The sequence below is a fragment of the Gracilinanus agilis genome, chromosome 2 (genome assembly GCF_016433145.1).
Source record: "Gracilinanus agilis isolate LMUSP501 chromosome 2, AgileGrace, whole genome shotgun sequence".
Classification (NCBI taxonomy): domain Eukaryota; kingdom Metazoa; phylum Chordata; class Mammalia; order Didelphimorphia; family Didelphidae; genus Gracilinanus; species Gracilinanus agilis.
The window spans coordinates 278,902,246-278,915,879 of NC_058131.1; the positions used below are offsets into that span (position 1 = coordinate 278,902,246).

General features: G+C 41.4%; 1 protein-coding gene across 1 annotated transcript in view; it reads left to right on the plus strand.

Moving 5' to 3' along the window:
• Positions 1–13,634, plus strand: part of DDX31 (DEAD-box helicase 31) — a 99,873-nt gene that overhangs the window by 38,469 nt on the left and 47,770 nt on the right. The window contains exons 13-14 of the mRNA XM_044663957.1: positions 512–688; positions 5,363–5,422. Coding sequence (XP_044519892.1) covers positions 512–688; positions 5,363–5,422 — 237 coding nt within the window. The remainder of the gene's footprint in view (positions 1–511; positions 689–5,362; positions 5,423–13,634) is intronic.

Genomic DNA, 13,634 nt, shown 5'->3' on the forward strand with positions numbered 1-13,634 from the left:
TAATAGGCAGTCGGAATATTTGGGGGCTCATTCCAGAGAAGGAATGGCTAGTGGGTTTGGATTTTTAAGGATTGTAGTATTTGTAGTATCTATTTATTCTATTCATATATAATGCCTTGCCCCTAAGGGCCATTTGAAATAGGAAAGTTGTAGGTGGAGAAACTCAAGAATCAAGTCTCAAGAGTCTCAAAAAGGGAAACAATCTCAACCAAGTCCTTACTGTGTCTCTGAGACAAGCAGGCCCAAGTCACAGCCTTGATAAAACGCCATCGGCTTTTCACAGATACAAACAAACCAATCCCGTGGTAGGCTGTAGCCATTTAATGACCTCTCCTGCATCCTTCTTAGGAACAGGGTGAGGGTGGTCCTTTTGAGGACTCATTTCCATTACCCAGATTTGCAAATCTTTGTCAGCATGGCCAGTCATCCCGGCAACAGATTCATTTTGTGTATTAGCCTGATCACAAAATCTCTTTTTTGTTTTGTTTTGTTTTGCCTTGAATTGGAACAGTTCGAGAAAGACCAGAAGCTGATTGTCTTTTTCTCGAGCTGTGAGCTGGTTGAGTTCTACTACCATCTCTTCCTCCAGACCCTGCTGGGCAGCTCCACGGCCCCAGCATCAGGGCAGTCACCATCTGCCTCCTCCCGATTAAAATTCCTGCGTCTGCATGGCAACATGGAACAGGAGGTAAGCCCTGCCACCTCTCACCATGGGACAGAATATCCCTGAGATTAGAAGCTAGGGAAAGACCAGCCCAAGTGCCATCTACACCGTCCTCCAGGTTCAGTGTTGGGTTGCATCCCCTCTGAATTCTCTCCTGGCCTGGGGGAAGAGTTATTGTTTTGCCTAAAATGAGCCTCCCATCAGAGATGGTAAATAGATTGGACTGATTTATTGATCTGGGCAGGGGAGGACTATAAGTCCCTCATCTGCACCAGGAGCTGGGCTTGGTTGCCCCTTGTTGCTGGCCTCTCCACCACCTAAGAGATCTAGCAGGCCCTAAGTTTGGCCTGAATCTACCTCAACCAGCTGTTAAGGCAACAGAGCACCACTAAGTAGCTGGCACCAGGGAAGGGTTTTGCCTTTTTAGTACCCAGTGTGTAATTAGTGCTTGATGTCTTCAAATTAAGAGCATTAATGGAGCTAAATTGTGGATCCCATATGGTACTGCTGAGCGTGACTGCTGTCATTGTCAACAAGATACAGCGCTCTCTCTTTTTAAAAAATCTTTTTGGGAGCAAGTACAGTGCACCAGAGGGGCTTTGGGTCCCATCTCCATACTTGGCACAGAATTACATATCTTGTCTGGGATCAAGTGTGTTAAGTTTTGCTTTTTTAGGCATTTGGACAGCTCTCTCATTCAACCTTGTACTCTAACTAGGTCACACATTTAGGGAAGCCAAGCCAGTTTGGGAAGCAAAGCTTTAGGCAAGCATTAGAAGCATGGAACAATGGACCAGCAGAAAGTGAACCTGAGTGATGTTATCTCAGGAAAGTGATAATGAGACTGGTTGGGAAAACTTGAAATGGTGAAATAAAATCAATGACCTGGAAGTAGGATGATGTAGGCGAGTGCCATTGTTTTGAATGAAATAGAATGGCAAAGCTGGAAGGAACCTTGAAAATTGGACACAACCTCCTCATTTTACAGATGGGGAAACTGAGGCCCAGAGAGAGGAAGTGACTTTCCCCCAAGCCACAGAGTGAGTTGACATCAGAGCCAGGATAGCTGGGATCTCTGTATCCTGACTCCCAGTCTTTCTAGTCCTAGCATGCTACCTCTTACACTTTTCCTAATTCTTCAGTGGAAGAGAAAGTGTTGGGTTTTCCATTTATCCAACCCTCATTGATCTTAGCAGTTTGGGCTATCCTTCTAGCACAAATCAAGATCTCTTGTCATGAGAGACCCAGGGCTTTGATAAAGTGACATCCTGGAGGCTGGATTTCTGTTTTTTGGTAGAAATGTGTGAGAACTCAGAGTTCTGCTAGTGGAAAGGTAGAGACCAGGATGGAGTCAGAGAGCTCTGTAGCTCCATGTTTCTACCCTCCCTTTAGAAAGCAGTTGCCTTATTTTCATTTCAGGACCTCAGTGAGTAGAAGTAAACCGCAATAATAGTGATGCCTCATATTTACACAATACTTTAAACAAAGGATCAGTCTTCTCAATGTTTCAGGGAAGCAGGTACAGGTTAAGTGGAGTTATCCCAGTTTTTCAGATGGAGAAATTGAGAGAACAAATCTTTACTCAAGATGGAGCTGCTGATAGAACTTGTTCATTGCTTTGTCCATTGAACTTTCTGTAAGTTTTCCTAAATGATTCTCATAATTTTGCTAAATGCAGTTGATAATAGAAAAACAAAATAGATTGGAAGGAGGCTTTCCATGGTAGAATGTGATAGGAACTGAAAAGATTTGGTAGCTCCTCCTGTCCTCCCTCTCCACTCCCTCTAAAGAAATATATTTTATATTCAATGTAGGTGTCATAGCACAGATTCTTAAGAACTCTCCTGAGATTTAAGATCCTGGTTCCAAATAGAGCTCAGGGAAACTAAGGCCTCAACTTGTTTTTGCAGGATGGTGACTGTCACCAAGTAACTGCTTGACAAATGCTTGTTTTTTGTTTTGTTTTTTTAAACCCTTACCTTTCTGTCTTGAAGTCAAATACTGTGTATTGGCTCCAAGGCAGAAGAGTGGTAAGGGCTAGGCAATGGGGGTCAAATGACTTGCCCAGGGTCACACAGCTAGAAAGTATCTGAGGTCAGATTTGAACCTAGGACCCTCCTGTCTCTAGGCCTGGCTCTCAATCCATTGAGCTACCCAGCTGCCCCTCAAATGCTTGTTGATTGACTGATGGATCTGTACTCCATTCAGTCCTTCCTTCTCCCCATTTGCTTAATCTGTCACAGTCTCTCTCTGGGCCCTTGGGCAAATTACTTTACCTGTTGGGGACTCAGCTTTCCCATCTGTAAAATGAGACGATTAAGCTGGGTGATCTCCAAAGCCCCTTACAGCTCTAAGAATCTGTTTGCCTGGGGAGTGAAATAAGCCATTTCCCCTCCTATCTAGTCTCTGAAGTCATAGCTTTTATGCAATATGTGTCAGGGATCATGGTGGGGCGTAGGTTGGACATTCCTCATGCAGGCTTGAGCTTCATTACTGTTCAAGGCAGTCCTGGCACAAAGGATGGTCCATAGAAATCAGGCCTGAATCAAAGGCTGAGCTGCTCCTGGCTCTGACCATTGTGCCCCCCTTTCAGGTGCTTGATAAATGTGGTGCCAGGGCCCATGGCATTCCTGGAGAGCTTAGAAGAGTTGCTGCCTTTACTTAGGCCTCAGCCTCCTGGCATATGGACATGGACAGCAGTCCCTGACTACTCAGAAGCCTATGCCTTGAATACCATCAAAACTCATCCTTCAGGGGAATGAATAAAGGAAAAAGAAGTGTTCTTCATTTTTCTGGTTGAGTAATTCCCATTTTTTTTTCTTTTTTAATGTGACCCTTTAAAAAAAATGAACTGGGGGAAGCCAGATATCTCAGTGGATAGGGAGCCAGGCCTGGATACAGGAGATACGGGGTTCAAATCTGGCCTCAGACACTAGTGTATGACCCTAAGAAAGTCATCCCCCCACCCACCCACCCCCATTTGTCTACCCCTTACTACTCTTCTGCCTTGGAACTGATTCTAAGACAGAAGGTAAGAGTCTTAAAATACCTAAAGAATTTTTAATGTTAAAAATTGGGAACCACTCACAATGATAGTAGTTATGTCATCAAAATCTATTGATTAATATAGGACAGGATTCAGTAGTGCTTTTAAATACATTTTTGGCCCCTCCTCTTTATTTATTGCTTTTTTTATTCAAAATTTTGCAAAACCAAATGAAGCAAGCATTTCCATATACAATGAAAAAGAAGATAGTACAAAATGAAATCACAAATCTCCTATGTATTTATCATTCTTTCCTTCAGATCTACGTAACAAATCCTGTCCATCTCAGTTTCTCCCTACCCTGCCTGCATCACAAGGTGGCCAACATGTACATATAAATTAAGTCTTTCATATTTTACCTTTCTGTTCACTTTCTGGAGGTAACATTAATAGTTTATATTCTTCCAACATTAATTCTGCGGCTGTGTAAAATTTTCTCTTGGTTCTACTCATTTCACTGTTCGTTATCTTATGTAGTTCTGTCCAAGTTTGTTTTTTTTTTTTTTAACTCAGTCTATTCATAGTTTCTTATGGCACATTAGTATTCTATCACAGTCATATACCGCAGTTTGTTCAGCCATCCCCACCTCCAGTTGATGGGCATCTCCTCAGTTTCCAATTCTTTGCCACCACAAGGAGAGCTGCTGTAATATTATGGAACATATGGATTCTTTTCCTCTTTTCCTGATCTCCTTAAGAAACAGACCCAGCAGTGGTATTGCCAAGTCTAAGGTTATTCACACAGTTTTATAACTCTCTGGGTGTAATAAATTTCCATTTTATTAATTGCTATACTATAGATATACATTTGAAAAATAGTAATGCCTATTAGTGTAAACTTTCATTTCAGACTACAGAAGCCATGTTTGCTAAATAAGGATCAGAATGGCAGTGCTTGGCGCTCATATAGGTTTTCCAATGTTTTACAATAAATCTGATCCTGCTAATCTCCAACCACAAGTTGGAAAGCACTATTTTAGAACACTTGTGTGAAAATTTGTTCAGAGTAATTTCTGAGTTGGTAACTATGCTCCCGAACTCATAGACTTAAAGATGGAATGGATCTTAGGAAGCATATAATCTAACCACCCTGTGTGATAGGTGAGGAGACAGGCTAGAGAGAGCCTAAAATCACACAGGTAAGTAAATGACAGAGCTAGAACCAGACTAATTCTCTCTGTTAAGTTTTCTGACCTGCATATAAGGTCTTGGGTCATATTTTTTCTTGGTTTTGACCTGTGTTCTCAAGGATTTGTTTCTATGAATGTGTTGCTATTAAATTCATACTAATAAGGTTTATTTATTTTGGGGGGGGGTTGTTTTTGTTTTTTTTTTGTTTTTTGAGGTGGGATGTGATAGTAAAAAAAATAATATTCTTCCTGAGGCTTGAGAATCTTGTGTTCTCCATGCTTTGAATAGGCAGGTTCTTCCATGAATGTTTTTTTACTTTTTCCACTGTTGGCTCTTTTCATTGTCATTTTCTTCCTCCTCAGTGGAACCTTAATAGTGCTACTGTCAGCTTTTGGAGGTCCTTTCCCCTTTCTCATGGCAAAGCCCCGCCCTTCCTTAAAATAAACATAAAAGTAGAAAATTGGAAAAATAGGAACATTTTGCTTGGCTGAAAATAAAAATCTTTATTTTTTGTTTTATAGGAAAGAACAGCAGTTTTTCAGGAGTTCTCACTGTCCAAATCAGGCATCTTGCTTTGTACGGTATGTATTTTTCACTAGTGCCTAGGGAAGGGAAGGAGAGATTGGATTTTGGGAAAAGGGTGGGGTCTTAGCATTTGTGTTTTCATCAACCCTACAGGGATAGGGGATACTACTGGCTCCCTTGTGTTGCTGGCCTTCCTGTAATGCTGATTTGTGGCCTGCCAGTGCTTACACATAGTCTGCTACAACAGTGTAGAAGGCTGGCCTATTTGCTCTCTAATAGTGGCAGCTGTTGGTCTGAAAATGTGTGAATCTTGGTGATTTCTACCCACCGAAAACTTGTAAATTATAGCTATCGGGAGTAATTAGAGCTGAGAAACTCTTTCCAGGTCTGAAATTACTCTGCTTGCTTCTGCACATCTTTCCTTAAAGGAAAATAGATGCAGTTTGGCAGATTTGATTTGCTGTCTTATAAAACTATCATTTGCCCTGCAATTTTCAGGGCCAGTTCATTCAGCCTCAATCCTTGCAATTTTGGATGACTACTCTTTCCAGTGTAGAGTCTGACCTGTTTAATGCACATCTCCCTTGTGCTTGTCTAAAACTGAAGAACCTACATCTTCCATGCTTCATACTCCCCAGAGATGTACTCTCATAAGACCAAAATAGACTTCTCTGATTGTACCATCTTGGAGAATACAACTTTAATCCCCAATTGATTATTTGAGGAGTCTCTGTATGCACAGTAATGAATTTCAGTTGCATTGCACTATATATTGTGAATCTTAGTCAACAAATGCTAGGTAGGAACATGGAGAAACTTATCACATTGGGTAACTCTCTAGGCTGTATTCAATACAATTATTTACATTTTTTTTTTTTAGAGAATTCATTGTTCTCTTGAATTGAATTAGGATTGACTTCCTTCTCAGTTATCTTATTTAAAGTTTGGGAATGAACTTTTGTTTTTCTATGGATGTATATATAATGTGTATTGTCAAGTAAAAGGCTTGCCTAATGACTCACTAATTCTATTTATCACAATAAGCAGAGTTGACACTTATAATCAGAGGCACCGTAACCAGATGCCAGTCAGAATAGCTGTGTCTCTGCCATTCTGGCATGTTGCCACCCCAGATCATAGATCAAAGGTGGAGAGTTGGAAGGGACCTTAGAGGTCATAGAACCCAACCCCCCCCTCCCCCCTCATTTTACAGGTGTTGAAACTGAGCCTGAGAGGATAGGTGACTTGCCTATAGTCATGTGGATAGGTAGCTGAGTTAGGTATAAACTCCATGTTCTCCTGACTCCAAATCCAGCACTCTAGCCACTACACCACAGTCTCCCAAAAAGGTTCATGCCCAGTTTTGCAAAGGTAAGGAGTCCATCAAATCTAAATGATCAGGGTTCATATTTTTTTAAAGAATTATCTTCAGATGTCATAATCTGGAGCAGGCCTAGACTATCAATACAGTAAAGCCTTTGGACCTTTTCTCAGCATAATGTGATCTTTTTTTAATTCATAATTGAAAGAAATGCAAATTTTCAGTAAGAAGTTAGTAAAAATAAAGATATGATTTTTTTTTTCCTATCCAGTTTCACAAATCCTCTGAAATCTATCACTGGACCCCAAGTAAGAATTAGAGGAATGAAGACATTTCCAAATAATTTAAGGTCTTGACCAAAAAGAAAATTTGTACTTTATGTATAGCATGGATATAATTAAGGAGACTTGGTATTGAAGACAAATGCCAAAATCTATTTTCTGAGAAGCAGAAAAAAGGGAATAGCCCACATTTCCATAGCACTTTCTTTAGAACAACCTTAGAGATTGATAGCACAAGAGTTATTTTCATTTCACAGGTGAGGAAACTGAGGCTTAGAGCTGAATTGCCCATTGTTATATAACTAGTACTAAGGCTTGATGTGGTCTCCTTTCTAGTCTCCAGCAGTTTTTCCACTACACCAAGATGCTAAAATTGATGTATTTGCTACTCTTGGGGATTTGTTGCTCACATACATTGAAGTATCTTGGGGAGTGGGCAGTGTTGTGTGCTGCCTATATCAAAACTAAAAAGCAGTGGGTTACCTTGTTTTGAAGTTTGGAAGGCAGCAAGTAGGTCAGACCAACAATAGGATATCTCAGCTCTGTCTTTAACAGTGCTGGAAGGTGAATAAGTTGCAAAATCATTCCTTGGAAATTGGCTTTTTTTTTTTTTAGGTATGCAAATGCCAGTGTGCTTTGTGAGTCAGGTGAACAGTGAGCCTCAAAGAAAGCTTACAAGTAGCCATGGATCAGGTAGTTTTTTTCAGTAACTCCACATGGAAGGAAAGAGCATTGCTTCTGAAATGAAATTCTCAGCTGGGGTCAAGAGCATGTGATGACTTCCCTGGGTTTCTCTGGTTATGAGTAGTCCTTGGTGCTTGTTAAAGCAGCTTTGTCAAAGGGTTCAAAACTGCTGCCAACCTCACAAACTTTTTCCTAAGCCACCAGATTTCATCCTGACTTACTCACTTTTGCCTGTGGCATAGCAATGACTGTAACCAAAGACAGAGAACAGCATTGATTTAACCGAGTATGGCCCAGAGCCCTGGTATTTCTTGTAGGTCAAAGAACTGGGGTTTTGTAATTATGCCACTGAGTAGTAAGATGGCACAGTGGATAGAGTTCCGAGCCTGGAGTCAGGAAGGCCTGAGTTCAAATGTGGCCTCCAATATTTGCTAGCTGTGTGACATTGGACAAGTCATTTAATTTTGCTTGCCTCTGTTTCCTCATCTTTCAAATGAGCTGGAAAAGGAAATGACAAATCCCTTGATTTTCTTTGCCAAGAAAACCCCAATTGGGGTCATGAAAAGTTAGACACAACTAAAAAAGTCATTCCACAGGTGGTATTCAAAATCCCTCTGTAATGGAGGCAGCTAGAGGTCTTAGTGGATTGAGAGCCAGGCCTAGAGACGGGAGGTCCTAGGTTCAAATCTGGCTTCAGACACTTCCTAGCTCTGTGACCCTGGGCAAGTCACTTAACCTCCCTTCTCCACCCCCGTTGCCTAGCCTTTGCTGCTCTTATGCCTTAGAATCAATATCGTGTATTGGTTATACGGTATTGATTCTAAGCCAGAAGGTAAAGGTTTTTTGTTTTGTTTTGTTTTGATCCCTCTGTAATGTTGAATGGACTTTAAGAGTTTTTGTGGCCGAAAAATTTATCAACCTCTGTCCAACCTGGTTATGAACTTCTCTTACCTTAAGCTAGGCTGATCCCTGGAGTCTGTTCTAAGACCTCATGCCTAATACCTTTCTAGCTCAGTAGAGACTGCCAGGTCCAATTGGCCTTTGAGGGCCCAAAGTCATCTCTATGTCCTATGATAAGGCACCAAGCTAGGACTTCATTCGAGAAGTGCTGTTAGTACATTAAAAATAGTATTTGCTGTCTGTCTGATTTCCGTAAGGCCCATGGGCTTGGGCTGATTTTCATGGCTATGCTCAATGTGCTCTGGTTATGGTGTCATGCAGGCTGTTCTGGTGTCCTGCGCCTGCCACTCTTACCCTTTACTCTGAAATGCAGCCTCCTGTGGACTCTTGCCCTGGTAGAATGGACGGGGAGCTCCATTTCCCTCACTTCCTAACCAGGGTTTAAGCCCGAGTTCTCCAGTGATAAAAGATTGTCCTTTTATCCAATGTCCCTGCTGCCTCACCTAACATATTTGTTTGTTTTAACCTGAAGCTTCTGGCAGGAGAGCTGCAGGGCACACTCGACACACTGTCATAGATCATGCCAGGGTTAGGAGGAGGGATTGTCACCCTGCTTCCTTTTAAGCAGCCTGTTGCTTGCCAGGCTATCTGAATGCTCTCCAGGAGCCTCCTTAGTGTTAATGAGGAACGAGAGCCACGTCAGGACAAGGCAGATGGAGAATTGGCTTCTTTTGATAAAGAGGAAGCATGTTGTTAATTGTTCTTCGTCCTCCTCCCCCTCCCCATGCTACCCCCCATATTGTCCTCTTGGCATTTTATTTTATCACCCCAAGAGGCTTATAATGAAACCTGAAGAGTGGGTGACTTCTACAAGGATCTGGAAATTATGTAACTGTCAAAAGTTACAATAGCCTGTCTTTACCTGTCAAAATGTGTGTGCTCATGGGGCGGGGGGAATTGTTATTCCTACTGAAAGGTTTTTCACTCTTGTTCATTTGGTATCCTATACGCTATCTTCAAGACATTATAGAAGATGCTAAGGATACAAAAAAGAAAAGCTATGAAATGTCTTCCCCTAAGGGGTTTACAAACTAATTTAATTTTTATAGTATTCTGTCTGACTTGAATCACAGGCTCCATGAAATTAGGGATCCTTCTCTTTGCATTCCATATAGTTTTTTGGAGCTTCTTATACCTTTTTGCCCTTGGTAGATATTTAATACTTGAAGTTGATATTAATTCCGTTAAATCTAACATACATTTATAAAGCCACTACTGTGTGCATAGTGGGAAGCTAATTGGTGCATTAGGTAGAACAATGGACTTAGAGTTGGGAACATGTGAGTTCAAATCAGGCCTCCAGCAATAATTAATAGTTAGATGACCCTGAGCAAGTCACTTAACCTCAGTTCCTCGTCTTTAAAATGAAGATATTGGAAAAGGAAATGACAAACCATTCCAGTATCTTTTGCCAAGAAAAATTCTGTCCATGGAGTGACACAGTCAGACACAACTGAACAACAATACCAACAATATATACACTAAGGCACTGTGCTAGGTGCAGTAGACGTGGATATTTAAAAAAAATTATACTAATCTCCTCAAAGAGCTTATAATATATTAGGGTGAAGTATCCATGTGCACAATAATGAGGTAGAGGGTGGACAAGAAGCTTTTTGGGGGAGGAAGCCACCAATCAACAAAAGGGCCATTTGACCAATTAATTTTATTTCCTGGGCGATTTGGGACTAGCAGAAGTTCTGAGATTAATGTATATGTGGCATTTGGCAAGAAAACATTTTAGAGTTTGTCCCATTCTCCAGAATGAAATTGAAGAGCCCAAGAGATAAGATATAGAAATGGGAAAGGTTTTTTTTTTAATTTAACTTTTAGGTTTATGAAATGGAAAGATGAAAAGAGGAACAAGACCATGAATAAAAGCAGTCCAGAAATGATGTATCCAAATTGCCTCAGTGTCGTTAAGGCCCATAGTTAGCGCTGCCTACTGGTATGTGAGGCTTCCTCTGATTGTCCTTCATGTGCTTTGGGTACACTGAAGAATAACAGTCCTAGCACAGCCTCATTCTGGCTGACTGGTTATGAGTCAGCCTCCCTTGCTGCCCAGAGCACATGGTTCTTTTACGAAGGACAGTCAAATAATCTGCTAATCTGCCCTGTTTTCCTCTAGCTTCTTGATTTCCTTTGCCTCATGCACCTTCTTGTGTCTGCCTGGTTCTTATTTCCTCTCCTACTGGTTTATTTCCATGGTGCCAAATAGTCAGGAAGACAAAGGAGGTGATCCTACAGGGTGACGGGGGATGCCGAAGAACGGAAAATTCCCTTCTTCAAACTGCCTTAAGTTTTTCCTCACTCTTTTCTAGGATGTATCTTTTAAACAAAGTTCATCTCCTCCATGTTATTTTTTTAAATGGAAAGATCACTTGGAGATCGTTTGTTGTTTACTCAGTCACGCTAACTCATGTTGCCAGTTTTTTGGCGGCTCCAGCCAAGAGCTCTCGCCTCTGACAGTTTCTGCACTCTCTCCTTCCTCCTCTGATTACGCAGCCCAATCTGTCACCCGGACAACAGGGGCCTGTACCCTGCTGATGGCTTTCCACACTCGGCAATAATGACTTTTGGCAGGCCGGGAAGGCGTCGGAGGCGAGTTCTCTCCGTCCCTCACTCGGAGAGCCGGCAGGCCCCCTCTCCCTGTTAGTTAAAGCACTTTGTGAGGTTCTTGGGTAAATAAATGAGTCATTTTAATCCAACTGACAGGTTGGCACCTGAGCAAGCTGCCTTCCATCTGTACTCCTAGGTCTCATAGAGGCAGCCAATTGTCAAGCTAGGGCCTTCAAGACCTCACCATTGAGTGTCTTTCAGAACTGACTTGAGCAATTCTTTTGCCCTAATTAGATTGCATGAGTGGAATTGGAGGAGAGGATTTTAAGTTCTAAGGGACAAGCAAGGCACTAAACACCTTTGCTGAGTCACAGGGCTGCATCCATTCAGGCATTTAATAGGCATCGTGACTACCCGTTAAGCTGGTTGCAGCCCACTTCCTAAGCTCTGGAAAGGCAAATATGGCTACTCCGATTCTGTAGTATGGAAGCCAAGTGCAGGAGGATATGTGTGGGTCCCTCACAAGTGTGAGATGTGGTTGGTGAGAATGCATTTGGGGATAGTTTGAGGTCAAGCTTTGTTGCTATTTGGCTTCATTTGAAGTATAACCATCATTAGAATGATATTTTACATTTGGATAATGCTTGGCAGTTTTCAAAGGGTTTTTGCATACATTATGTACTTTATAACATTCTGTCTTTGAAACCTTTGCAGGTAGGGGAACGCAGGTGTTCTCCCCTCTCCCTATCTTTTTCTCTTTAACAGATCTGAGGAAACTGAGGCTCAAAGGGGTTAACAGACTTGCCAGATTCTATGTTCCTTGACTCCTCTTTCTATTGTACCATGCTATACACTAGACTCTAGAAAGTAAGGAGAAACAGTTTGGTTAGGGACTAGAGGAAATACAAATAATTAGTATACCTGAAAAAAGTCGCTTTCCGTTGACAATAAGAAATAGCAGAAGAATTAGTAGGGGAAGTCTTGTCCAATGTGTCCATCAATGGGTCTGTCATTGGGATTTAGAACCTTGAATTATTGTTCTAAGAGAACACTGGGTGCCTTCATAATTTATCATTTCATTTTGTTTGTACTTTGAGTGAGTTCCACGAACATCAGGTGCTATTTTCAAGTTTTATCTGTTTCTCAGTGAATTTACTAAAATGATGAGCATTAAATTTTTTACAAAGCTTGTCTGAAAGGAACAGGCAGCCCATTGTCTACACGCCTCTCCCGCCGAAGAGCAGTTATATAAAATAAATCATTTCTTAACAAGAGCTTAGCAGATTTAAGAGCCCGTCAGTTTCTTAAAGACATCAACCATGGTTGGTATAGAAAGCAATTCCTACTCCCCTTCAGATAGTGCCAAACTCTAAATTGTGCTCTCAAAAGGCCGTCAGCTCAGTAACATCAGCCTTCAGCTCTTTAGCATGTGTGGGAGTTTTATGAAAACACTTCAGTGGGTGGTTGACACACTTTTAGTATATTAGGCTTCTGCTTACTTAATAAATGCAGCTTTGCCACCAACTTAAAAAAAAAAAAAACACAAAAAACCCAGCATCCTGTCATTTGTACTGGTGGAAGCAGGTCAGGTTCTGATACCCTGTCAATAGCAGTTCTATGTGAAGTCAAGAAAGTGACCAGGAAATCCACATCCCTGATTTCTTTCCCATTAACCCTTTGGAACAAGTAGCCTTGGTAGTCTAGTCACCTCCATATACTTATAGTTTTTAAGTGACTCTCAGGAATCTAGCAGCACCCACTAGAAAGTGACTGTTGTAATGGAATTGCATGACCCTATTTTCTAATCTTTTTGATAAGCTGGCTAGAGATAGAAAGGTACAGAAATTCTTACTCTCTGGGACCCTAGTAGAGGACCAGCTGGAGGACAGAATAAATCTTTTCTCTTCAAAGTTTGGGGGATGCTCCAGTGAAACATTTCAAATGATTAACAGGTCTGGCCAATATTTTAATTAAGCTGTCAGATGTGGCCATGAGCTTGCTGCTCATCTGCCCTCTGAGGCCAGAGGCTAAGCAACTGTGGATTCTCCAAACGCTGCTACATCTCTCTCCTAAAACCAGAAGTAAAAAGAAATCTGTAACTGCAAAATAAAGAAGTGTCTTCTACCTTTGAAGAGGTGGCATTCTTGGGGGGGGGGGGGGGGATCTCATCAAAGCAATACATTGAGGTTGATAGTGGCCATGTGATGGGCATCATATCCCTGCCCTGCCTACTAAACCAACTCACTGGTTTGCTATGAAGACTGAATAAAAAGATAGAGAGGAGAGTTCTTTGCAAAACCTAAAGTACTATTTATATACATGAGTTATTGTTAAAATGTGACGTATCTGATAATTAGTCGGCAGTTTTCTCTTGGGTAGAAGACATCAGAAACTGCATTCTCCACCTTCTCTCTTTGCTCCTTCAGGCAAATAGTTCCTGGCTGGCCTACCACTGTTTTCTGT